Source organism: Rhinatrema bivittatum, chromosome 14, assembly GCF_901001135.1.
Source record: "Rhinatrema bivittatum chromosome 14, aRhiBiv1.1, whole genome shotgun sequence".
NCBI lineage: Eukaryota > Metazoa > Chordata > Amphibia > Gymnophiona > Rhinatrematidae > Rhinatrema > Rhinatrema bivittatum.
This window is the reverse complement of record NC_042628.1, coordinates 75026328-75053596: the sequence shown is the minus strand read 5'-3', so window position 1 is coordinate 75053596 and position 27269 is coordinate 75026328. Positions and strand designations below refer to the sequence as shown.

The 27269-nt window shown below is 48.3% G+C and overlaps 2 protein-coding genes across 4 annotated transcripts in view; one reads left to right on the top strand and one right to left on the bottom strand.

Moving 5' to 3' along the window:
• LIN37 (lin-37 DREAM MuvB core complex component) overlaps window positions 1-897 on the top strand; it is a 42806-nt gene extending 41909 nt beyond the window's left edge. For all 3 annotated transcript variants that reach the window (XM_029576167.1, XM_029576168.1, XM_029576166.1), the window contains one exon: window positions 185-897. In XM_029576167.1, coding sequence (XP_029432027.1) covers window positions 185-266 — 82 coding nt within the window. In that variant the 3' untranslated portion in view covers window positions 267-897. The remainder of the gene's footprint in view (window positions 1-184) is intronic.
• Window positions 898-19075: 18178 nt separating this feature from the next.
• Window positions 19076-25781, bottom strand: LOC115075978 (alpha-crystallin B chain-like). Its single transcript, XM_029576990.1, has 3 exons — window positions 25498-25781; window positions 20498-20620; window positions 19076-20264 (listed from the first exon to the last, which is right to left on the bottom strand). Exons 1-3 carry the CDS (start codon window positions 25696-25698, stop codon window positions 20067-20069), a joined length of 522 nt encoding a protein of 173 aa, XP_029432850.1. The 5' UTR covers window positions 25699-25781; the 3' UTR covers window positions 19076-20066.
• Between the last annotated feature and the right edge of the window lie 1488 nt (window positions 25782-27269).

The following is a 27269-nucleotide window of genomic DNA, read 5'->3' as shown; positions in this document are numbered from 1 at the left end:
TGTTCTGATTTGGTGGTAGAAGGGGTTGTGGGTGCCCTACAAGTCACAGTGCACATTAAAGGCAGGCTGTGGTGAGACTGCATTGTGCACAGTATTGATCTGGGGTGGGGGAGGAGGTCCCCTCTAGCTGTGATGGGGGGATATTCACTCCCCTCTTGAGATGATTTCTTACTCTCTGTTATAGGTGGAAAGATGCGTCCCACAAGAACCAGCTGCGCTATGCGGAAAGCATGAAGATACTGAAGGAGATGTATGAGAGACAATGATGGGGTGGAGTCTCCTGCCATCAGCTAGTTCCCATGCAGACTCAGCTTCTTAACCAGGGGATCTGAGATAGGAAACCACTGGCCTGTAACCCCACTTTCCTTCCTGTTCTATTCTCCTCCTTCAGATTCTCTACAACTGAAAGACAGTTTTCGGGAACAGTGTTCTCTGTGGTTATTAGTGGTGAAACACCATACTCAGCTAGGACTACCTTCTGCCCTTCAACAGCAGTCTGAAATTTCCCTTTTAGAAGACCAGATTCCCAAAGTGGCTAGTGTTTTTTAAGAGCAGAGTCCTTTGAAGCAGATCATTTTATAGCATGTATTTTTCCTGCAGTGGCAGTCATTTAGTCCCCTGGTGTCTGAGCCTTGTGGCCCCTATGGATGGGAGACTCAAGCACGGATTTCCTTCACATGGCTAAACAATGGAGTTGCACAAAATTCATGCAGCTTGAAGATTTCTCGTTTGAGAACATTTGTAAAAATTCAGAGTCCCCCTGGGTTTTACTGAAATACATTGGGGAGGGTATGTGCTTTAAATCTACATGCACTGAGCATGTGTAAGATCTTGTCCTTCTACTTTGTAGCAGTATTTCTGATTGTGTATAAAAATAAAACTGGTGCTGCACACGTACACACTCACTCACTTGTGTTGCTTACAGGCTCCATATTTGCACTTGACAGCTATCATGCTTTTTGCCTGACCAGATCTCACTCCTCTTTAGAGATATGAAGTGTCTCCCTAATATCGCAATGACAGAGAGGAGCACTCGGGAGGAGGTGTGGCACTTTATGCCCGGGATGGCATAGAGACCAACAGGATAAACATCCTGCATGAGACTAAATGCACAATTGAATCTTTATGGGTAGAAATCCCTTGTGTGTCGGGTAATACTATAGTGATAGGGGTATACTACCTTCTACCTGGTCAAGATGGTGAGACTGACAGTGAAATGCTAAGAGAAATTAGGGAAGCTAACCAAATTGGTAGTGCGGTAATAATGGGAGACTTCAATTACCCCAATATTGACTGGGTAAATGTATCATCGGGACACGCTAGAGAGATAACGTTCCTGGATGGAATAAATGATAGCTTTATGGAGCAATTGGTTCAGGAACCGACGAGAGAGGGAGCAATTTTAGATCTAATTCTCAGTGGAGCACAGGACTTGGTGAGAGAGGTAACGGTGGTGGAGCCGCTTGGCAATAGTGATCATAATATGATCAAATTTGATTTAATAACTAGAAGAGGAATAGTGTGCAAATCCACGGCTCTCGTGCTAAACTTTCAAAAGGGAAACTTTGATAAAATGAGAAAAATTGTTAGAAAAAAACTGAAAGGAGCAGCTACAAGAGTAAAAAATGTCCAAGAGGCGTGGTCATTGTTAAAAATTTCCATTGTTGAAGCACAGTCCAGATGTATTCCACACATTAAGAAAGGTGGAAAGAAGGCAAAACGATTACCGGCATGGTTAAAAGGGGAGGTGAAAGAAGCTATTTTAGCCAAAAGATCTTCATTCAAAAATTGGAAGAAGGATCCAACAGAAAAAAATAGGATAAAGCATAAACGTTGGCAAGTTAAATGTAAGACATTGATAAGACAGGCTAAGAGAGAATTTGAAAAGAAGTTGGCCGTAGAGGCAAAAACTCACAGTAAAAACTTTTTAAAATATATCCGAAGCAGAAAGCCTGTGAGGGAGTCAGTTAGACTGTTAAATGATCGAGGGGTTAAAGGCGCACTTAGGGGCGGATTTTAAGAGCCCTGCGCGCCGGTAGGCCTATTTTACATAGGCCTACCGGCGCGCGCACAGCCCCGGGACTCGCGTAAGTCCCGGGGTTCTCCGAGGGGGGCGTGTCGGGGGCGGGCCTGGTCGTCGCGGCGTTTCGGGGGCGTGTCGGCAGCGTTTTGGGGGCGGGTACGGGGGCGTGGCTACGGTCCGGGGGCATGGCCGCGCCCTCCGTACCCGCCCCCAGGTCGCGTCCCGGCGCACAGGAGGCCTGCTGACGCACGGGGATTTACGCCTCCCTCTGGGAGGCGTAAATCCCCCGACAAAGGTAAGGGGGGGGCTTAGACAGGGCCGGGTGGGTGGGTTAGGTAGGGGAAGGGAGGGGAAGGTGAGGGGAGGGCAAAAGGAAGTTCCCTCCGAGGCCGCTCCGATTTTGGAGCGGCCTCGGCGGGAATGGGGGTAGGCTGCGCGGCTCGGCACGCGCCGGCTATACAAAATCGATAGCCTTGCGCGCGCCGATCCAGGTTTTTAGCAGATACGCGCAGCTCCGCGCATATCTACTAAAATCCAGCGTACTTTTGTTTGCGCCTGGAGCGCAAACAAAAGTAGGCCTATTCGCGGAGTATGAAAATCCGCCCCTTAGAGAAGATAAGGCCATCGCGGAAAGATTAAATGATTTCTTTGCTTCAATGTTTACTGAAGAGGATGTTGGAGAGGTACCCGTACTGGAGAAGGTTTTCATGGGTAATGATTCAGATGGACTGAATCAAATCACGGTGAACCTAGAAGATGTGGTAGACCAGATTGACAAACTGAAGAGTAGTAAATCACCTGGACCGGATGGTATACACCCCAGAGTTCTGAAGGAACTAAAAAATGAAATTTCAGACCTATTAGTAAAAATTTGTAACATCATTCAAATCATCCATTGTACCTGAAGACTGGAGGATAGCAAATGTAACCCCAATATTTAAAAAGGGCTCCAGGGGCGATCCGGGAAACTACAAACCGGTTAGCGTGACTTCCGTGACAGGAAAAATAGTGGAAAGTGTTCTAAACATCAAAATCACAGAACATATAGAAAGACATGGTTTAATGGAACAAAGTCAGCATGGCTTTACCCAGGGCAAGTCTTGCCTCACAAATCTGCTTCACTTTTTTGAAGGAGTTAATAAAGGTGAACCGTTAGATGTAGTATACTTGGATTTTCAGAAGGCGTTTGACAAAGTTCCTCATGAGAGGCTTCTAGTAAAAGTAAAAAGTCATAGGATAGGTGGTGATGTCCTTTCGTGGATTGCAAACTGGCTAAAAGACAGGAAACAGAGAGTAGGATTAAATGGACAATTTTCTCAGTGGAAGGGAGTGGGCAGTGGAGTGCCTCAGGGATCTGTACTGGGACCCTTACTGTTCAATATATTTATAAATGATCTGGAAAGAAATAAGACGAGTGAGATAATCAAATTTGCAGATGACACAAAATTGTTCAGAGTAGTTAAATCACAAGCAGATTGTGATAAATTGCAGGAAGACCTTGTGAGACTGGAAAATTGGGCATCGAAATGACAGATGAAATTTAATGTGGATAAGTGCAAGGTGATGCATATAGGGAAATATAACCCATGCTATAGTTACACAATGTTAGGTTCCATAGTAGGTGCTACCACCCAAGAAAGAGATCTAGGTGTCATAGTGGATAACACATTGAAATCGTCGGTGCAGTGTGCTGCGGCAGTCAAAAAAGCAAACAGAATGTTGGGAATTATTAGAAAGGGAATGGTGAATAAAACGGAAAATGTCATAATGCCTCTGTATCGCTCCATGGTGAGACCGCACCTTGAGTACTGTGTACAATTCTGGTCGCCGCATCTCAGAAAAGATATAATTTCGATGGAGAAGGTACAGAGAAGGGCGACCAAAATGATAAGGGGAATGGAACAGCTCCCCTATGAGGAAAGACTAAAGAGGTTAGGACTTTTCAGCTTGGAGAAGAGACGACTGAGGGGGGATATGATAGAGGTGTTTAAAATCATGAGAGGTCTTGAACGAGTAGATGTGAATCGGTTATTTACGCTTTCGGATAGTAGAAAGACTAGGGGGCACTCCATGAAGTTAGCATGTGGCACATTTAAAACTAATCGGAGAAAGTTCTTTTTTACTCAACGCACAATTAAACTCTGGAATTTGTTGCCAGAGGATGTGGTTAGTGCAGTTAGTGTAGCTGTGTTTAAAAAAGGATTGGATAAGTTCTTGGAGGAGAAGTCCATTACCTGCTATTAATTAAGTTGACTTAGAAAATAGCCACTGCTATTACTAGCAACAGTAACATGGGATAGACTTAGTTTTTGGGTACTTGCCAGGTTCTTATGGCCTGGATGCTGGGCTTGATGGGCTTGATGGACCCGTGGTCTGACCCAGTATGGCAGGTTCTTATTTTCTTAATACCAGCAGGGCAGTTGCTTGCCCACTTCTAAGGTACACTCATTTATATACCTCCACTCAGGGGCCTTCTCTTCACCAATGCAACTGTACTTCCTCTTAATCATTCAGAGCAGTCCAGACAAGTGGGTTGTGTATGCCAGCCAGCCGATGAAGACAGACTCACTGATGTCATTCCTTGTATACCTCCATGCTGACACCAGCCTCCCAGTATTCTCTGTCTCCAGCAGATGGTGGACAAGCTTCCTGTGATAGAAGCAAGGGCCTGGTTAGGCCGGGTGAGCAGAAACACAATTCTTTTGAGCAGCCCCTTAAGTAACAGATGAATTCTCTCTCCCTCAGTTGAGCCTGGCCCTAAACCGAAGAGGATATCTGTGTGGTTGGCAAGTCCTGAGGTGACAGAGTCAGGCTCCCTCCTTAAGTGGAGCACCGCCAGACACCAGAGCACTATCAGTGTGAGTACTTGGTTCACTCTGTCACCTCCCCTTGGGTTCTCAGAAGCAATTCAGGTCCAGAGCCTTGTGCGCCCTCCTCCTGGTGTACTCCAGGATCAAGAGGTCTCCAGGGAACTGATGAGAAAAAAGTTTTTCCATTCTCTTCCTGCCTTCCTTGTTCTCATGATAATTTTGCTGCTTCCCATTTAAATTCTTCATCAGAACATCATCCAAACCTAACCCGGATACATTTATAAAGAATGAATACAGTGCAGATAGTTGAAGAGTGGATCTTCATCCATCCCATGCAGAAGGCATATTGATACAGTTAAAGCATGAATACAGCACAGACAACTGAAGAGTGAACTCAAGCAAAGAGTTTTTAAACATTTATTTTTATTTATTTTTTATTTTTAATTTTTATATACCGAAGTTCTTGTAGGGACTACAAATCAATCCGGTTTACATAAAACGAAGAACTGCTCAACAGAGAGCGGAGCTTTACATGGAACCGAGGAACATATGGAACAGTATAACTGATTGACAATTTAACATAGTGCTAAATAAAGTAATAATAGTTTAACTGGAAATAAATAAAGCAATATAATATTTTATAAAGACAGTTTAACTGTTTAACGTATCAATAAATATAAATATAAGCAATGCCAGATATATATATAAAATATAGTAAATTTTTGAGCTTAACGGTAATTGTCCAGTAGCAGATTCTAAAATTAGTACTTGATGCCGTGTTCATAATTAGGGTAATTAGGATACTTAGGAATTGTGAAGTCTGTTCGTCACCGTAAAATTAATCGTCTGGGAAAGCTTGTTGGAAGAGAAAAGTCTTCAATCTTTTTTTGAATTCTTGATGACTGGGTTCTAGTCTAAGATCTGGGGGAAGCGTGTTCCACTGGTGTGGGCCTGCTGAAGATAGCGCTCGTTTGCTCAATGATGATTTAATTTGTGGAGCCTGCAATGTTCCTCTGTATGCGCTTCTGATTGGTCTGGAGGAGGTGTGTGGTTGTAGTTGAGAGCTTAATGAGATGGGAGCTAGTTTATTTGTCGCTTTGTGGATGATAGTGAGTACCTTATAGAGTATCCTTTGTTTAATGGGGAGCCCAATGTAAGTTCCGGAGGATTGGGGTGATATGATCTTTTTTGTTGGTGCTAGTTAGAATTCTAGCCGCTGAATTTTGAACCATCTGTAATGGTTTGATAGTGTTGGCGGGTATACCTAGTAGCAAGGAGTTGCAATAGTCGAGTTTAGAAAGAATGATGGATTGTAGTACTAGCCTGAAGTCGGAGAAGTGAAGGAGGGGTTTAAGTTTTTTGAGGACTTGCAGTTTGTAAAAGCAGTCCTTTGTGGTATTGTTTACGAACTTTTTTAGGTTTAGATGATTATCAAGCCATGCTCCAAGGTCTCTGACGTCAGATGAGAATGAGTTGTTTGTGTTTAGTAGAGAAAGGCTGGAAGAGATTGTGCGTGGATCCTGGGAGACAATGAGCATTTCAGTTTTATTAGCATTCAATACTAAGTTGAGGCTTGAGAGTAGGTTTTTGATGGGCTGTAGGCATTCGTTCCAGTACGTGATGGTTTTTTGAAGGGATTCTGTAATCGGAAGGAGGATTTGTATGTCGTCTGCGTAGAGGTAATGGGTGAGCTTAAGGTTTGAAAGTAGATGGCAGAGAGGGAGGAGGTAGATATTGAATAGGGTAGGTGAGAGTGATGATCCTTGTGGGACTCCTTGCTCTGTTAAGATTGGATGTGATTCTTTGTTGTTTATTCTCACTTTGTAGAATCTGTTGCTTAAGAAGGATTGGAACCATCTAAGGGCTGTGCCTTTGATCCCTATGTTGGCTAGTTGGTCTATTAGAGTGGAGTGTTTTACCGTGTCAAATGCAGCGGAAAGATCCAGAAGAATAAGCAGGTAAGATTGTTTATTCTCCAGATTAACGAGGATTGTGTCAGTGAGAGATAGTAAGAGAGATTCGGTGTTTAAGCGTTTTCGGAATCCATATTGGGCTGGGGATAGAATGTTATGATCTTCCAAATAATCTGATAGTTGCTTGTTGACAATTTTTTCCATCAGTTTAGCGATAAGTGGTAAGTTTGCTATGGGTCTAAAATTGGCAGGGTCTGAAGGGCAGGCGTTTGGTTTCTTTAGTAATGGTTTCAGTATTGCCAATTTTAACTGGTTAGGAACTAAACCTTGAGAAAGGGATGCGTTGATAATTTCTGCAATTGGTTTTGAGATGGTGTTTGGTATGGCGATGAGGAGATTTGTTGGTATTGGGTCTGATGGGTGGGAGGAAGGTTTGAATTTTTTGAGTGTGTTTTCAATCTCCAGTGAAGAAGTGAGCTCGAAAGAATCCAGGCTTGTGGTTTGTTGTGGCAGGGATGTGAGGTGGTGTGTTAGGGTAAGGCTGTTGTAAGTGATGGTTTGAGTAAGGTTGGTGATTTTTGTTTTGAAGTAGTTGGCTAGTTCGTTTGCTTTGTTGAGAGCTTGGTGGTCTGGGATAGTAGGAGGAGATGGTTTGGTTAAAGAGGAGACGTAAGTGAATAGAGCTTTTGAGTCGAATATAAAGTGGTGTATTTTTTCTCTGTAGAATTCTTTCTTAGTTCTAAGGATTGTGTTCCTGTAGTTGTTGAGGAGGGATTTATAGATGGCATGTGTTGAGGTGGTTGGGTTTTTTCTCCAGCTTTGTTCTTTTTTTCTAAGTGATTGTTTAAGGGATTTAAGTTCGGGTGTAAACCAAGGTTTCCTATTGTCTAGTGTAGGTTGTATGGTTTTGGTTGTAGTTGGGCAGATTTGATCTGCAATTTTATTGTTAATATTGAACCAAGAGGTAGTTGCAGTTGTTGGGTCTGTGAGGTCTAGTTGCTTTAATGCTTCAGTCATTTTCTCACTGAGTATGTCTGGCAAGCATGGTTTCCTGAAGTGGATAGTGGTTTTGTTAGTAGTTTGAGGTGGTGGGTTGTTGATATTGAGGGTTGTGTGGATAACTTTGTGGTCTGACCATGGAACAGGTGTGCAAATGGGGTTGGTATGAATATTAAAGGGTTCGTTAATAAAGATGAGGTCCAGAGTGTGGCCTGCCTTGTGGGTAGAGCTGTTGATAATTTGAGTAAAGCCCAAATGGTTGAGAGAGGAAAGAACTGTTTGGCAGTTGATGGATTGTGGAGAGGCATCTACATGTAAATTAAAGTCTCCGAGGATTATGGCAGGTTTGTCGACGTTTATGTGTTTGGCTATAAGTTCTATCAGTAGAGAGGGATCCGTTTCTAATGTTCCTGGTGGTGCGTAGATTAAAGCTATTTGGATATGTTCAGATTTAAAGAGTGAGAATTCTAGTTTGTTGGAGGAATTGGTAAGTTGTAAGGTAATATTAAGACCTTTTTTTGCTGCTAGAAGAAGACCTCCACCTCTTTTTTTGGGTCTTGGGACGGAGAATAAGTCGTAAGATTGTATGGGCAGTTGATTTATGAGTACTGTATCTGTGAGTTTTAGCCATGTCTCTGTAACTGCACAGATATCTGGGTTGGCTTCTATGAGGTAGTCGCTGAGGATGTCCATTTTTTTGGAGAGTGATTGAGCGTTGAATAGTGTTAAGGTGTTAATAGTGTTAATAGTGTTAATAGTGTTAAACATGGAGCCAGAACCACAGTGAAAGACATAAGCATGCAATTAAATTTGATAAGATGAAAAGGAAAGAAGAAACAGAGCCAAAATATGTTTATAACTACTGCTTACACTCTGCAGACTTATCTATTATTCCTTCAGCATCGAACCGAAGCCAAAACAGATTCTTCTAAACTGCCCACAATCCATAGGCATGAAAGCATGCATTCCACCTCCGTGCCCCCGAGCCTGGCATCCTGCCCACAGATCCTCTGACTCTGGATAAAGTCAGACCATGCAGAGACGGCAGCACAGAAAGATGTGGCCCACAGCTTAGCAGGATAGATCTGGGGTGCCATTTCTCAATTACAGTCAAAAACTGGCAAAAGAAGAACTCAGTGTAGCAAGGGAGAGAACTTAAGAAAATGCCATACTGGGTCAGACCAAGGGTCCATCAAGCCCAGCATCCTGTTTCCAACAGTGGCCAATCCAGGCCCTAAGAATCTGGCAAGCTCCCAAAAACTAAGTCTATTCCATGTAACCATTGCTAATGGCAGTGGCTATTCTCTAAGTGAACTTAATAGCAGGTAATGGACTTCTCCTCCAAGAACTTAGTTATTTATTTATTTATTTATTTAGTGATTTTTATATACCGCGGCACGTATAGATATACATCACCTCGGTTATCCAATCCTTTTTTAAACACAGCTTTACTAACTGCATTGTGTGGTTGGCAAGTCCTGAATGCGGAGAGTAGAAATGGGCTCACCAGGCCCATAGGCAAACGCAACTGCCTCACCAGATTTTGATAGGTGCCAGAGCTTTGCCAAATCTGCCACCATCTGGGCCTGTTGACTATTCCCTCTTTAACCAAACAAACCCAATGACTTCCTAAACTCCGTGCAGGGCCTGGGAGGCGGCAGGCATGCTCACAGACCCCATAGTGACTTTGCCCCCTACTCCAACACAGACTTCCTGTTACCATGGAAACCTTTGAGAGGGGCAGAGCACCGCAGGGTCTGTGACAGTTTGGGCTTGTTTTTTTAGTGATTTTTTTTTTCACTCACAGGTAGCTTATTGGGCTATTTTTGTTCCAACTCGTGTGTTTTTGGGCGGGATTCATGTTCCTGTCACCTTTGATTGGCTGATGTACCAATGGCATAGCCACGGGTGGGCCATGGCCTGCCGCTTTGGTCTTGGGTGCGCCCAACCAAGGCTGTCTGTTGGAGTAATGCCATCATGGGATCCCATCCCAACGACAGCAAAGAAGTCCAACCCCCGCCGAAGCAAGGCCACCACAGGAGCTCATCCCCTTGGTGGCGTAAAGGAAGTCCGGCCCCATTGAAGCAAGGCCGCCATGGAAGTCGTCCCATGGTGGCGAAGAAGTCCAGCTCCATTGAAGCAAGGCCGCATGGAAGCTCATCCCAAGGTGGCGAAGAAGTCCGGCTCCATTGAAGCAAGGCCGCCATGGAAGCTCATCCCATGGTGGTGAAGAAGAAGTCCGGTTCCATTGAAGCAAGGCCGCCATGGAAGCTCATCCCAAGGTGGCAAAGAAGTCCGGCTCCATTGAAGCAAGGCCGCCATGGAAGCTCATCCCATGGTGGTGAAGAAGAAGTCCGGCCCAGCTGAAGCAAAGCCACCATGGGAGCTCATTCCAGTGGCAGCAAAGAGGAAGTCCGGCCCTGCTGAAGCAAGGCTGCCATGAGAGCCCATCCCCGTGGCAGTGAAGAAGACTCGCCAGAGTAAAGCCATGGTGGGAGCCCATCCCTGAGGTGGCAGAAGAAGAGGTTTGTTGGTGGGGCCTGGTGCATGCATATGAAAATGGGAGCTTGAGTGTAGGTGTTTGTGCATGAAAATGGGAGCCTGGGTGTGGGTATTTGTGTGTGAAAGAAAGGGAATCCAAGTTTGGGTGTTTGTGTGTGAAAGAATGGGAATCCAAGTGTGGGTGTTTGTGTGCGAAAGAATGGGAGCCAGCGTGTGGGTGTTTGTGTGTGAAAGAATGGGAATCCAAGTGTGGGTGTTTGTGTGTGAAAGAATGGGAGCCAGCGTGTGGGTGTTTGTGTGTGAAAGAATGGGAGCCTGAGTGCGTGAGTGAGAGTTTGTGTGGGGGACGGAGAAGAAATAAAGAAGCGTGACAATGGAGAAAGAATTAGGAAAAGTCTGACAAGGGGAAGTGGAAAAAAGAGACTGGGACCAACTGATTCGAAAAATAAAAAGATCAGACAACAAAGGTTAAAATATGTGTATATATATACATTGAGATTTTAGCAATTGGAATATGCCTTCCTTGGGCTTGTGCATTTCACAATTTTTGTGTTTGGCTCTTTCTTCAGTATTGCACTGTTCAGAGTCTGGTTTCTCAAGCTTTTCATTTTGGTTTTGTCTGCCTGTTTCTGTTCCTAATTTGAAGTTCCTTATTTCTATATTAGGTAAGGGTCAGTTGGTGTTCTGCCCGTGTGTGACTGAGGTGCAGTATTGCTGCTAGTGTTTTATTTCTCTGTAGGGATTTGTAGCAGTCCGGCCTGTATTCATATCCTAGGGCCTGCTTTGTCATGAGTCCTGAGAGTCAGTGCTGGGACTGTATCGTAGGGAAAGCTTCGAGACCTGCCTTTCTTTGCAGGAGATTGTGTTGCTTCACAAAGTGTTTAGCAGTGGAAGGATATTTTTTGTTGAGATGACACCAGAATTTGAATTTTTTTTTTCATGTTGGTTGTAATGTGAATTGTCCCAGCTCTGCTCTGCACAGGTTCTGATGATTAATGCTATTTTATTGTAATTATGATGATTTCTGGATTTCCGCAAAGAGGACAAGTGAAAGAATACATTGAGTTTTATTGGATTACATGATTAGATCTGATATTTTTGTATCTGCTTTTTACATGATGTATTTGTGCATTTATAAACTGCAAGAAATATAAAATAAATGAATACATAAGATTAATAAGGAATTTGTTTAGTCTTGTTTTTTGTTTTTTGTTTGGCAAAGCACCCTTGTTCTTGTGAGCTCCTATGTTGAGTCACAGAGCGCCCCGTGCTGTGGCCCAGATAAAGAAGAAATCGTTGGCAGGACCAGGCATTAAGGAGATGGACACAGGAAGATCTGGGCCGTGGCCCTGCACCCTGCAATGATTGCTGGGACTCAGAGTGCAACCTCCTCCTCTCTCCCCCAGTGCCTGAATCTGGCCCCCGACTCTCACCAGCATAGAATTAGGAGCCTGACAAAGACCACCGAGCCCGAGCAGTGTCTGCCCATTCCTTGTATCTCGGGAACCTCTGGATTTGGCCTGGAGGCTCTGAAATTCTGAAGAAATTGCCAGGTCGGGGGGGGGAAACTCTTGCTGCTGCTGTTGAAGTGGCCCGCATAGATCCCAGAAGAGCAAGTCAGCAGGACCCGTGTATATGGAAGGAGCAGGGGCAGGGTGGACCTGCACAGACGGAAGAAAGAGGAGGAAATCCCATGGGTCAACACCGACCCGAAGCAGAAATGGGTGCGGGCTGAGGAGAGAAAAAGTGAGTGTGTGTGGGGTGCAGGAGGGAAAGTCATTTGTGTGAGCGGTAAAGACTGAGTATGTGTGGGAGAGAGTGCGAGAGTGAACGTATTGCAGTGCGGCATTCTGCTACCCTCCTCCTCCTCCCTCCCCCTGACTAATCCACAACCATCTCAGGGGGAATGGAAAGCAAAGCTTCTGGCCCTTTCTACTGCAGTCCAGATCTCTGGATTTACCTCTCACTCCCCCACCACTGAAAATACTCTGTGCCACACTTTACCCCTCACTCCCCACTGCTGGGGATCCTCTGTGCTTATCCCAGGCTTTACCCCTCACTCCCCCACAGCTAAGGATCCTCTGTGCTTATCCCAGGCTTTACCTCTCACTCCCCCACAGCTAAGGATCCTCTGTGCTTATCCCAGGCTTTACCCCTCACTCCCCCCACAGCTAAGGATCCTCTGTGCTTATCCCAGGCTTTACCCCTCACTCCCCCACAGCTAAGGATCCTCTGTGCTTATCCCAGGCTTTACCCCTCACTCCCTCACAGCTAAGGATCCTCTGTGCTTATCTCAGGCTTTACCTCTCACTCCCTCACAGCTAAGGATCCTCTGTGCTTATCCCAGGCTTTACCCCTCACTCCCCCACAGCTAAGGATCCTCTGTGCTTATCCCAGGCTTTACCTCTCACTCCCCCACAGCTAAGGATCCTCTGTGCTTATCCCAGGCTTTACCCCTCACTCCCTCACAGCTAAGGATCCTCTGTGCTTATCCCAGGCTTTACCCCTCACTCCCTCACAGCTAAGGATCCTCTGTGCTTATCCCAGGCTTTACCCCTCACTCCCTCACAGCTAAGGATCCTCTGTGCTTATCCCAGGCTTTACCCCTCACTCCCTCACAGCTAAGGATCCTCTGTGCTTATCCCAGGCTTTACCCCTCACTCCCTCACAGCTAAGGATCCTCTGTGCTTATCCCAGGCTTTACCCCTCACTCCCCCACAGCTAAGGATCCTCTGTGCCTGTCCCAGGCTTTACCTCTCACTCCCTCACAGCTAAGGATCCTCTGTGCTTATCCCAGGCTTTACCCCTCACTCCCCCACAGCTAAGGATCCTCTGTGCTTATCCCAGGCTTTACCTCTCACTCCCCCACAGCTAAGGATCCTCTGTGCTTATCCCAGGCTTTACCTCTCACTCCCCCACAGCTAAGGATCCTCTGTGCTTATCTCAGGCTTTACCCCTCACTCCCCCACAGCTAAGGATCCTCTGTGCTTATCCCAGGCTTTACCTCTCACTCCCCCACAGCTAAGGATCCTCTGTGCTTATCCCAGGCTTTACCCCTCACTCCCCCACAGCTAAGGATCCTCTGTGCTTATCCCAGGCTTTACCTCTCACTCCCTCACAGCTAAGGATCCTCTGTGCTTATCCCAGGCTTTACCCCTCACTCCCCCACAGCTAAGGATCCTCTGTGCTTATCCCAGGGTTTACCTCTCACTCCCCCACAGCTAAGGATCCTCTGTGCTTATCCCAGGCTTTACCCCTCACTCCCTCACAGCTAAGGATCCTCTGTGCTTATCCCAGGCTTTACCTCTCACTCCCTCACAGCTAAGGATCCTCTGTGCTTATCCCAGGCTTTACCCCTCACTCCCCCACAGCTAAGGATCCTCTGTGCTTATCCCAGGGTTTACCTCTCACTCCCCCACAGCTAAGGATCCTCTGTGCTTATCCCAGGCTTTACCCCTCACTCCCTCACAGCTAAGGATCCTCTGTGCTTATCCCAGGCTTTACCTCTCACTCCCCCACAGCTAAGGATCCTCTGTGCTTATCCCAGGCTTTACCCCTCACTCCCTCACAGCTAAGGATCCTCTGTGCTTATCCCAGGCTTTACCCCTCACTCCCTCACAGCTAAGGATCCTCTGTGCTTATCCCAGGCTTTACCCCTGACTCCCTCACAGCTAAGGATCCTCTGTGCTTATCCCAGGCTTTACCCCTCACAGCTAAGGATCCTCTGTGCTTATCCCAGGCTTTACCCCTCACTCCCTCACAGCTAAGGATCCTCTGTGCTTATCCCAGGCTTTACCCCTCACTCCCTCACAGCTAAGGATCCTCTGTGCTTATCCCAGGCTTTACCCCTCACTCCCTCACAGCTAAGGATCCTCTGTGCTTATCCCAGGCTTTACCCCTGACTCCCTCACAGCTAAGGATCCTCTGTGCTTATCCCAGGCTTTACCCCTCACTCCCTCACAGCTAAGGATCCTCTGTGCTTATCCCAGGCTTTACCCCTCACTCCCCCACAGCTAAGGATCCTCTGTGCTTATCCCAGGCTTTATCTCTCACTCCCCCACAGCTAAGGATCCTCTGTGCTTATCCCAGGCTTTACCCCTCACTCCCTCACAGCTAAGGATCCCCTGTGCTTATCCCAGGCTTTACCCCTCACTCCCTCACAGCTAAGGATCCTCTGTGCTTATCCCAGGCTTTACCTCTCACTCCCCCACAGCTAAGGATCCTCTGTGCTTATCCCAGGCTTTACCCCTCACTCCCCCACAGCTAAGTATCCTCTGTGCTTATCCCAGGCTTTACCTCTCACTCCCTCACAGCTAAGGATCCTCTGTGCTTATCCCAGGCTTTACCTCTCACTCCCTCACAGCTAAGGATCCTCTGTGCTTATCCCAGGCTTTACCCATCACTCCCCCACAGCTAAGGATCCTCTGTGCTTATCCCAGGCTTTACCTCTCACTCCCTCACAGCTAAGGATCCTCTGTGCTTGTCCCAGGCTTTACCTCTCACTCCCTCACAGCTAAGGATCCTCTGTGCTTATCCCAGGCTTTACCCATCACTCCCCCACAGCTAAGGATCCTCTGTGCTTATCCCAGGCTTTACCCCTCACTCCCCCACAGCTAAGGATCCTCTGCGCTTATCCCAGGCTTTACCCCTCACTCCCCCACAGCTAAGGATCCTCTGCGCTTATCCCAGGCTTTACCCCTCACTCCCCCACAGCTAAGGATCCTCTGTGCTTATCCCCAGGCATTACCTCTCACTCCCTCACAGCTAAGGATCCTCTGTGCTTATCCCAGGCTTTACCTCTCACTCCCTCACAGCTAAGGATCCTCTGTGCTTATCCCAGGCTTTACCCCTCACTCCCTCACAGCTAAGGATCCTCTGTGCTTATCCCAGGCTTTACCCCTCACTCCCCCACAGCTAAGGATCCTCTGCGCTTATCCCAGGCTTTACCTCTCACTCCCCACAGCTAAGGATCCTCTGTGCTTATCCCAGGCTTTACCTCTCACTCCCTCACAGCTAAGGATCCTCTGTGCTTATCCCAGGCTTTACCCCTCACTCCCCCACAGCTAAGGATCCTCTGTGCTTATCCCAGGCTTTACCTCTCACTCCCCACAGCTAAGGATCCTCTGAGCTTATCCCAGGCTTTACCTCTCACTCCCCCACAGCTAAGGATCCTCTGCGCTTATCCCAGGCTTTACCCCTCACTCCCCCACAGGTAAGGATCCTCTGTGCTTATCCCAGGCTTTACCTCTCACTCCCCACAGCTAAGGATCCTCTGAGCTTATCCCAGGCTTTACCCCTCACTCCCCCACAGCTAAGGATCCTCTGCGCTTATCCCAGGCTTTACCCCTCACTCCCCCACAGCTAAGGATCCTCTGTGCTTATCCCAGGCTTTACCTCTCACTCCCCCACAGCTAAGGATCCTCTGTGCTTATCCCAGGCTTTACCTCTCACTCCCTCACAGCTAAGGATCCTCTGCGCTTATCCCAGGCTTTACCTCTCACTCCCTCACAGCTAAGGATCCTCTGTGCTTATCCCAGGCTTTACCCCTCACTCCCCCATAGCTAAGGATCCTCTGTGCTTAACCCAGGCTTTACCCCTCACTCCCTCACAGCTAAGGATCCTCTGTGCTTATCCCCGGCTTTACCCCTCACTCCCTCACTCCCTCACAGCTAAGGATCCTCTGTGCTTATCCCAGGCTTTACCTCTCACTCCCCCACAGCTAAGGATCCTCTGAGCTTATCCCAGGCTTTACCCCTCACTCCCCCACAGCTAAGGATCCTCTGTGCTTATCCCAGGCTTTACCCCTCACTCCCTCACAGCTAAGGATCCTCTGTGCTTATCCCAGGCTTTACCTCTCACTCCCCCACAGCTAAGGATCCTCTGAGCTTATCCCAGGCTTTACCCCTCACTCCCCCACAGCTAAGGATCCTCTGTGCTTATCCCAGGCTTTACCCCTCACTCCCCCACAGCTAAGGATCCTCTGTGCTTATCCCAGGCTTTACCCCTCACTCCCTCACAGCTAAGGATCCTCTGTGCTTATCCCAGGCTTTACCCCTCACTCCCCCACAGCTAAGGATCCTCTGTGCTTATCCCAGGCTTTACCTCTCACTCCCTCACAGCTAAGGATCCTCTGTGCTTATCCCAGGCTTTACCTCTCACTCCCTCACAGCTAAGGATCCTCTGTGCTTATCCCAGGCTTTACCTCTCACTCCCTCCCAGCTAAGGATCCTCTGTGCTTATCCCAGGCTTTACCCCTCACTCCCTCACAGCTAAGGATCCTCTGTGCTTATCCCAGGCTTTACCCCTCACTCCCCCACAGCTAAGGATCCTCTGTGCTTATCCCAGGCTTTACCCCTCACTCCCCCCACAGCTAAGGATCCTCTGTGCTTATCCCAGGCTTTACCCCTCACTCCCCCACAGCTAAGGATCCTCTGTGCTTATCCCAGGCTTTACCCCTCACTCCCTCACAGCTAAGGATCCTCTGTGCCCACACCAGGCTTTGCAGTTCATTCTCCCACTACTGAGAATCCCCTGTGACTGCCCAGGGCTCAACCCCTCGCTCCCCATCATTGGGGATCCACTGTGTCTGTACCAGATATTAACTCTCCTTCTTCTTCTTTGAGGATCTTCAATGCCCATCCCAGCATTATTCCTTCATCAAGGGTCTTCTGTGCCCATTCCAGGCTTTACCCCTTCCTCTCCTTCACTGAGGATCCTCTGTATCCACACCAGGCTTTACCACCTTCTTCTTCTTCACTGAGGATCCTCTGTATCCACTCCAGGCTTTACCCCTTCCTCTCCTTCACTGAGGATCCTCTGTATCCACCCCAGGCTTTACCCCTGCCTCCCCTTCGCCGAGGATCCTCTGTATCCACCCCAGGCTTTACCACCTTCTTCTTCTTCACTGAGGATCCTCTGTATCCACCCCAGGCTTTACCCCTTCCTCTCCTTCACTGAGGATCCTCTGTATCCACCCCAGGCTTTACCCCCTTCCTCTCCTTCACTGAGGATCCTCTGTATCCACCCCAGGCTTTACCCCTCCCTCTCCTTCATTGAGGATCCTCTGTATCCACCCCAGGCTTTACCCCTGCCTCTTCTTCACTGAGGATACTCTGTATCCACCCCAGGCTTTACCCCTGCCTCTTCTTCACTGAGGATACTCTGTATCCACCCCAGGCTTTACCCCTTCCTCTTCTTCACTGAGGATCCTCTGTATCCACCCCAGGCTTTACCCCCTTCCTCTCCTTCACTGAGGATCCTCTGTATCCACTCCAGGCTTTACCCCTCCCTCTCCTTCACTGAGGATCCTCTGTATCCACTCCAGGCTTTACCCCTTCCTCTCCTTCACTGAGGATCCTCTGTATCCACTCCAGGCTTTACCCCCTTCCTCTCCTTCACTGAGGATCCTCTCTATCCACTCCAGGCTTTACCCCTTCCTCTCCTTCACTGAGGATCCTCTGTATCCACCCCAGGCTTTACCCCCTTCCTCTCCTTCACTGAGGATCCTCTGTATCCACCCCAGGCTTTACCCCTTCCTCTTCTTCACTGAGGATCCTCTGTATCCACCCCAGGCTTTACCCCCTTCCTCTCCTTCACTGAGGATCCTCTGTATCCACCCCAGGCTTTACCCCTTCCTCTTCTTCACTGAGGATCCTCTGTATCCACCCCAGGCTTTACCCCCTTCCTCTCCTTCACTGAGGATACTCTGTATCCACCCCAGGCTTTACCCCTTCCTCTTCTTCACTGAGGATCCTCTGTATCCACCCCAGGCTTTACCCCCTTCCTCTCCTTCACTGAGGATCCTCTGTATCCACCCCAGGCTTTACCCCTTCTTCACTGAGGATCCTCTGTATCCACCCCAGGCTTTACCCCTTCCTCTTCTTCACTGAGGATCCTCTGTATCCACCCCAGGCTTTACCCCTTCCTCTTCTTCACTGAGGATCCTCTGTATCCACCCCAGGCTTTACCCCTCCCTCTCCTTCATTGAGGATCCTCTGTATCCACCCCAGGCTTTACCCCTTCCTCTCCTTCACTGAGGATCCTCTGTATCCACCCCAGGCTTTACCCCTTCTTCACTGAGGATACTCTGTATCCACCCCAGGCTTTACCCCTTCCTCTTCTTCACTGAGGATCCTCTGTATCCACCCCAGGCTTTACCCCTTCCTCTCCTTCACTGAGGATCCTCTGTATCCACCCCAGGCTTTACCCCTTCCTCTCCTTCACTGAGGATCCTCTGTATCCACCCCAGGCTTTACCCCTCCCTCTCCTTGATTGAGGATCCTCTGTATCCACCCCAGGCTTTACCCCTTCCTCTCCTTCACTGAGGATCCTCTGTATCCACCCCAGGCTTTACCCTTTCCTCTCCTTCACTGAGGATCCTCTGTATCCACCCCAGGCTTTACCCCTTCTTCACTGAGGATCCTCTGTATCCACCCCAGGCTTTACCCCTTCCTCTCCTTCACTGAGGATCCTCTGTATCCACCCCAGGCTTTACCCCTTCCTCTCCTTCACTGAGGATCCTCTGTATCCACTCCAGGCTTTACTCCTTGTTCTCTGAGGATCCTCTGTGCCCGCTATAGGCTTTACCCTTCCTTCCCTCTTGGTCTGTCCCAAGCTTTACTGCTCCCTCTCTCTTTGCTGAGGAGGATCTGTGTCCATCCCAGGCCTCACTGAATCTTGTAGCTTTGCCTCCATGGCTTTTATTCGGTGGCCGCTCCATGTTTCCATCGCCCTTTGCATAAACACCAGGCTTGATGCAAGCACACAGAAATGGATCGCGGTTCGTTCCACCACTTCCATCAGTTTTCATTATAAATTTGTTACCACAATTTGAGAAGTTTTTACAATAGAAACTTAGATTTTTTTTAATTGAATTATTTTTCCAGATGAGAGAAGGGGGCTGATGTCACTGTTAGGATTAGATCCTCCGAGTGCTGCAGGTGATGTTTGCTGCTTTAGGGCTTCCCAAGCTAAGCATCTTGGGCCGGATGCAGTGGCAGTGCAGATCCTGCAGCTGATGTAGAAAATGTGTAATAATAATGTGCGCAACATCTGTCAGCAGGCATGGCTCTGTCTGAAATCATTCATTTGATGAGTGTCCCTGCCCCCAAGAGCTTACAATCTAAGGTAGCATACAGGATGGTTAGGTCACACAGTGAGTGGCAGCTGGATCATTTGAACTCCAGGTTTACCAACCTGCCCGTACCTAAGCTTCATTTGATGCTCCCTACAAGTCCGGCAGTAACTCATTTTAGTGAGCTTTGCAGGGGTTTTCACTACGTTATTCAGGTCTTGGGAGAAATGACATATCTCTAGTTTTGTCTCTGACCAGTGTCTCGATATTATGAGTAAGAAGGGAAATAGAGCTCTTGACTAGTGCCAACAATGAAAATCAGGCCCCCTGACTTTTGGGGGGGTTACAGCCTAAACACAGAGGCATAGAGGGGGCAAAAATAGTTAAAATGGATGAAGAGAAGCTGGGCTGATGGGCCCTGGAGAAGGCAGAGACTGGAAAAGAGGGGAGGAGGACACTGAAAAGCAAGGTGCAGGGCAGAGAAGTCGTGATTGAAGGGAATAAAGGAGGAGGAGGAGACAGAGGGGACAGAGAGAGACATCAAGCGGCCCAGGATGGCATCTTTGAGTAATTCGGGCCTGCTGGACTTTAGTCATGGCCGACAAACGGCAACTTTCTCGGATTTGGAAGGAACAAAAAACCTGCAGTGTTGTGAGCTGGGCAGGGAGTAAGGGACTGGGAAGGTGTGGGTACTGAAGAGCTGCAGGAGCCTCTGGAGTCCTCGCTTTCTCTCCTCAGGACGCCCCTCACTTGTCAGCCACAGCCGGCTTGTCTGAGCGCACGATGGGGATGGTGCGTTCTTCGGGCTTTGCCGCCTGGGTGGTTGGGGCGACGACGGAAAGGACCCCCTCGGGGGACAGGGCGGAGGTGATGGCGGAGGGGTTCACCACTGTGGGGATCAGGTAGCGTCGGTGGAACTCGCGGGAAATGAAGCCATGTTCATCCTGTGAGGCGGGGGAGGGGGAAAAAAAAGCAAATATTGTGAAAGAGTAAGTCATTGGATGAAATTAACGAAGGACAGGTGAGGAAATATATCTGCAGGTCTGGAATATTCTGGCAGTCAGAGATAACAGAATGCAAGCAGGAGCAGGCAGTGGTGCGGGCGATGGGAAGCAACTCAAGCTCCTTCTTTGCGGACGGGTAACTATGTATGTGAGGTGTCCGTGATCCTCCGCACCTGTCTCTCCTCATGCTTGGCGTGCACCTCCACGTGGTCTCCCACCACCTTCACAGTGACTTCCTCTGGCGAGAAGTGCTTCACGTCCAGCAGGACCGAGAACTTGTCCTTATCCAGCTTCACCTACGGCAGAGAGAGAGCAGCTGAATGAATAAGAACATAGAAATGCCCTACTGAGAGAGAGAGAGACCTGCATCTCCTTTCCCAACGGAGGCCAGCCTGGCTCACTTGCAAGGAACCTAGCAGATATTGGTGCGAGAGTAAGTGGTGCCCTGGGCATGGACCCCCAACTTACCTGCTGGTGGCAGCTCCAGCACAGCGTTTCCTCCTAGCAGTGGACGTGACCCCAGCACTGCACTCTCTTTGATGAGATTAGCTCCGGCACAGCATCAGCTGGGGCTTGTGCTGGCAGGATTTTGCAGCTCCCAAAATTTGGTCCTCTAGGTGATCACCTAGTTTTCCTAATGAAAGCACCAGCCCTAGGCACAGTTTCACCCTCGGTAAGCACAGTTTTACCCTCGGTTGAGCGCACATTTTTTGTGTGCAAACTGTACTTCCGCAGGAGCAAGGAGGTTTTTGCACAAAAAATGTACATAGAGAATTATATGCACTGCTCATCCCCCTGACATGGAAATCCCATGCTAAGGAAGGCATTAGCTATTGCCCCAAATGCAGAGAAGGCTGCTGGATTAATGCTGGGAATTGTATTCCTGATCAGAGGTGGGGTAAAGTTTCTGATGCCAGTGTCAGTCTGTGGGCAGAAACTGGAGTTCTGGTGCCAGGACCTGCAGTCTGGATTGTATACACAGGAAACATGTTTTGTGCACATAAATATAATTTATGTGCACAAAACAATTTTTCTGCACTGAAACCTTTTTTGTGCATAAATCATATTTCACAAGCATAAAACAAGCATAAATCCTGTTTTGTGTGCATGAATCCTGTCTGACACCCACCTGAGTTAAAATGTGTGATCGGCCTGTGCTACATGCACATTGTAACTTGGGATTGTGGGCACATGTTTGTGTTTGAACACATTTTTAACTCTTGGTGCAGTAGAATACCATTTGCCTATTGCATCATGAGCTACATTTTATTTATTTATTTTTTTTAGTGCTCTGAATTTCAGCACAGTCTTAGCCCCTCTGATAGATGCCCAAGTCTATCTGTATTATAAATGTTTCTGGCTCTGTCCCCCAGACACTTGTCTAAGCATTGTGTAAACTCAACTCTTCTACTTGCCTTGACCACAACCTCCGGCATCAAATTCCATAACCAACTGCTTGCCGACTGGGAAAAAAACTTTGAACATTTCATTTAAATCTGTTTCGCAGAATGTCCTCTAATCCTGGGGAAAAAAACAAACCATTCCTGTTACCTACTTCCTCCTCCCTCATGATTTTATAAAGCTCTATCATAGCCACTCTTCTACAGGCGGAAGAGACCTTAACTTGTTCACCAGTTTTTCATATGGGAGCTATTCCATCCCCTTTATCATTTGGTTGCCCTTCTCTGCACCTTTTCTAATTCTGCTTTAGCTTTTTTTGAGATGGGGTGACCAGAACTGTGCCCAGTACAAAAGCATTATGATATTCTCTCTTTTATTCTTCATTCTTTTCCAAATCATTCCTAACATTCTATTTGCCTTTTTTTTTTTTTTTGGCTGTTGCCACTCACTGAGCTGAAGGTTTCGGGTTTTCCCCCAGGACATGTGTGATCCTTTTCCTGGGTGGTGACTCCCAATACAGAACCGAGCCTTGTGCACATAGGAGTTAGGATTTTGTTCCTTATGGGCATCACTTTGCCCGTATTCACATTAATAAATTTAATCTGCCATTTAGAAGCCCAGTTTCCCAGTCTCGCAAGATCCTTCTGCAGTTCCTCACAATCCTCTTGTATTTTAACTACTTTAAATAATTAAATCTGATCATCTCACTCGTAGCTCCTTTGTCCCTGTACAGATCTCTGGGGCACGCTGTTATTCACCTCTTGCCATGGTGAAAACTGGCCATTTAGTCCAACTCTCTGTTTCCTGTTTTTTAACCAGTTACCAATATACAGTAGAGCATTGCCTCCTAGCCCATGACCTTTTAATTTTCTGAGGAGTTCTGTCATGAAGGAGCTTTTCAAATGCCTTCTGAAAATCCAGATACAATATACTGACAGGTTTATTAAAACCTTAAAAAAAACCCCTAAGATTGGTAATACAAGTCTTCCCTTTGCTAATTCCATGTTGGCTCTTCTCCATTAAGTCATGTCTAGCCATATGTCCAGTAACTGTATTTTTACTAAAAGCTTCTACCATTTTGCCTGGCACTGGCATCAGAATCACTGGGCTATAGTTTTCCAGATCACTTCTGGAGCCCTTTCTAAAATTAACATTACATTGGCCACCCTTTGGTCTTCAGGAACTCTGTCGGACTTTAATGATAGGTTCCAGATTGCTAGTAACAGGTCTGAATTTTCTTATTTGAGTTCTTTTAGAATTCTTGGGTGAATACCATCCAGTCCTGGTGATTTGTTAATCTTTAGTTTGTTAAGTTGCTCTGTTATATTTTCCAGTTTCACAGTTATTTGCTTTAATTCCTCTGAATCATCGCCTTCGAAGACATCCTCCTCAGTAATGAGAGAAAGGGGAATAGAGCTAGAGAAATGAGGACAGGAGAATATGAAGAGATGGGAAAGGATGAGGTGAGAAAAAGGGAAAACAAAAAGGAGGAAACTATACCACATTATGAGGTGTAATGTTGTTTTCCTCAAAGATGACAATTTATAAAGAGAAATTTGTCTCCCCCATCTACTTTATAAAGTTTCTAAAGTCCATTTTCGAAGTAACAGTAGAGCATCCCATCATAATGATTTCACAGATGTTTGCTATATTTCTTTAAGATGCTCCCCTGAAGCTGTGACACACAGTGATCTCTGTCCATGCCGTGTGCATGATGTCATTGTCATAGTGGAACTAACATGGGCCAGTCACATCTAAGGCCTGATTCAATAAGAATTTTCTCTCATTCTGTGACTACGAGAAAATAGTTTAAGTGAATCCGATCCTTTGTGAGCCTATGAGGAATATTATGACAATGCTCTGATCTTAAAAGAATCTCTAGGTTTTGTGTCTCAATCAAAATGAGCCATCATCACAACTGCCAGGGGTTTTCCCCCCCAATTTTTATATCCCCCTCCCACGTGAGCCCAGTGAAGTCAGTGACAGTCTTTGGCTAGGGGCTGCAAACCATGGCTCCCTCTGGTACGTGTGCACCTTGAGTCTGTCCAGTAGGTGTCACCACTGAGCAACGGCTGAGAATCCCTTCCTCTAGGGACTGTGAACGCTCCCTCTGCAGCATCTTTAGCCCCAGCTGGCCCAGGGAACAGGTCTGCCCCATGGCAGCGTATAGCACACCGAGCCTGTCCAAGTACAATTTCTGATGATTTACTACTTTTAAAACACTGCACAAGGCTCTGATACAGGATGGCGGGTGAGTGAGGAGCTCCCTTCCTCTGGGGTGTGCAGACACTGCGCAGGGCTCTGATACAGGATGGCGGGTGAGGAGCTCCCTTCCTCTGGGGTGTGCAGACACTGCACAGGGCTCTGATACAGGATGGCGGGTGAGTGAGGAGCTCCCTTCCTCTGGGGTGTGCAGACACTGCACAGGGCTCTGATACAGGATGGCGGGTGAGTGAGGAGCTCCCTTCCTCTGGGGTGTGCAGACACTGCACAGGGCTCTGATACAGGATGGCGGGTGAGGAGCTCCCTTCCTCTGGGGTGTGCAGACACTGCACAAGGCTCAGATACAGGATGGCGGGTGAGGAGCTCCCTTCCTCTGGGGTGTGCAGACACTGCACAGGGCTCTGATACAGGATGGCGGGTGAGTGAGGAGCTCCCTTCCTCTGGGGTGTGCAGACACTGCACAGGGCTCTGATACAGGATGGCGGGTGAGGAGCTCCCTTCCTCTGGGGTGTGCAGACACTGCACAGGGCTCTGATACAGGATGGCGGGTGAGTGAGGAGCTCCCTTCCTCTGGGGTGTGCAGACACTGCACAAGGCTCAGATACAGGATGGCGGGTGAGGAGCTCCCTTCCTCTGGGGTGTGCAGACACTGCACAGGGCTCTGATACAGGATGGCGGGTGAGGAGCTCCCTTCCTCTGGGGTGTGCAGACACTGCACAAGGCTCAGATACAGGATGGCGGGTGAGGAGCTCCCTTCCTCTGAGGTGTGCAGACACTGCACAGGGCTCTGATACAGGATGGCGGGTGAGGAGCTCCCTTCCTCTGGGGTGTGCAGACACTGCACAAGGCTCAGATACAGGATGGCGGGTGAGGAGCTCCCTTCCTCTGAGGTGTGCAGACACTGCACAGGGCTCTGATACAGGATGGCGGGTGAGGAGCTCCCTTCCTCTGGGGTGTGCAGACACTGCACAGGGCTCTGATACAGGATGGCGGGTGAGGAGCTCCCTTCCTCTGAGGTGTGCAGACACTGCACAGGGCTCAGATACAGGATGGCGGGTGAGGAGCTCCCTTCCTCTGGGGTGTGCAGACACTGCACAGGGCTCTGATACAGGATGGCGGGTGAGTGAGGAGCTCCCTTCCTCTGGGGTGTGCAGACACTGCACCAGGCTCAGATACAGGATGGCGGGTGAGTGAGGAGCTCCCTTCCTCTGGGGTGTGCAGACACTGCACAGGGCTCTGGTATGGTGATGCTGCGTGAGTGAGGAGTTTTCATCCCCATGTTGTTCCATAATGTTGAGATATGCTGCAGTATTCATGCAGAAGGAAAATGGACTTTACAGCTGAGCAAGAGGGAATTTGATCTTTTACTCTCAACCCCCTTCCCCAGAGGCTGAATACTGTTATCATTTCACAGATTATAGGTCTGGGAGGTCAGATTTTGAACCACATTCAATGCAGATTTTCCCTTCCAAATGTTGGTAGGGAATATAAAGCCCAGCTGGGTGCAGAGCCAGCCCTGTGGTGGAGAGCAGAGACAGATGGACCTTACCTCTGAGAGGCCAGATTCTGCTGAGAGCTGCATGCTGGGCATCCTGTAATAGTAGGGGCAGAGGCTGCTAGAGAAGCTGGGGACCAGGTCCGTCTCCAGGATCCCCTCCCCAAACCGCTGATCGAAGAGTCGGTGGGGGGAAAAGGGCGCGGGGCTCATCGGGGGACGCCTCATCCAGGGGTGATGGATGGTGATGTCCATGGCTTTAGTGCTCAGAGCGCAGCTGTCTGCAGGAAAAGGTCTGCCCAGCGCCGGCTCCTCTTCTGCCTCTGGCTTCTCAGCCTGCGCCGGCTCCTTTATATACACGAGCGCAGCCCTGCCAATGGAAGACACCAGAAAGAGACAGAACAGCTGAGCCAGAGCCCAAGAGAGTATGGCCAGGAGCCAAGGTTTCAGCTGCAGCCCAGTGTGAGCTCAGACAAATGGGGAGAGAGGGGGAAGGAGAGGAAGATAAAATGCATGAAACCGGAGAGGGAAAAGGAGCTAGAAAGAAGGAAACAGACAAAAAAAGAAACTGAAGAAAGTCTGGAAGTGGAAAGGAATTGAGGGATTAAAGGATAGAAAGTGAGATGGGACAGAGATGGATAGGCAGGAAGCTACAGAGGTGCTGGTGCCGGTGTTTCGGGAATCCAGGACCCTTCCCCGGGTCAAAGTTGGGGTGCGAGGCCCACTGGGAAATAGGGCCAAGGACCTCATGGCTGTGCAGCCTTTTCCAAAATGGAATAAACAACCTTTGGACAGGCCCCAAAGTGCATTTGTAAATATTTATCCGTGGACCTGATGTCAGCTGCTGATGCTCTTAATCTCTCGGGTGTCTGATATTATCACGGTGTTGTGTGTAACTCCCATGTGATACAGGGTCTGACCTGGATAAATATATATAGCCTCAGATCCAATTGTTTGCCTCTTGTTTCTATAACAGTGAGAGGAACTAGAAGTGATCCTATCCCCGAGACAACTCAGCCACAATACCCAGCCAAGGAGCTGCGGAAAAACTTCCCAAGTCATTCTCCATTACAGTTTTGAAACTGCAGAAGAGAACAGAGAGCGGCAGCCCTTTTACAGGTCTGTGAGGGCTCTGGAAGAGGATTAGAAACCACAGCCGCAGCATCAAGGACTGATTTATAGCAAGTGACTCAGAGCTAGAGAGGCCAGTGGCGAATGACTAGGGAGGGGGAAAGGCGGAGAGGTAGCTGGGGGCACTGCAGGGCAGGACTGGAGTCTCAGTACTGGAATAACAGGGGGCGTTGCAGGGCAGGTCTGGGGGGCAAAGGCAGAGTTGTATGCAAGGGATCTAAGTGCTGGAATCAGAGCACTGGAAGTTGGTATTGGGGCGCATTGACAGAGCTGAATGTGTGGGGTGGGGTTCTCAGTGCTAGAATAATGTAGGGTGCTTTAGGACAGAGCTGGGGGGAGGGCAGTCAGTGCTGGAATAAAATGGGGTGCTGCAGGACGGGGATGCACTGGCAGAGTTGTATGGGGGGGGGGTCTCGGTATTGGAATAACATGGGATGCTGCAGGGCAGGACTGAGGTGCACTAACAGCGCTGTATGTGAGGGGCTCTCAATACTGAAATAACACAAGGCACTGCAGGGCAGGACTGAGGTGCACTAACAGAGCTGTATGTGAGGGGCTCTCAGGACTGAAATAACACAAGGCACTGCAGGGCAGGACTGAGGTGCACTAACAGAGCTGTATGTGAGGGGCTCTCAGGACTGAAATAACACAAGGCGCTGCAGGGCAGGACTGAGGTGCACTAACAGAGCTGTATG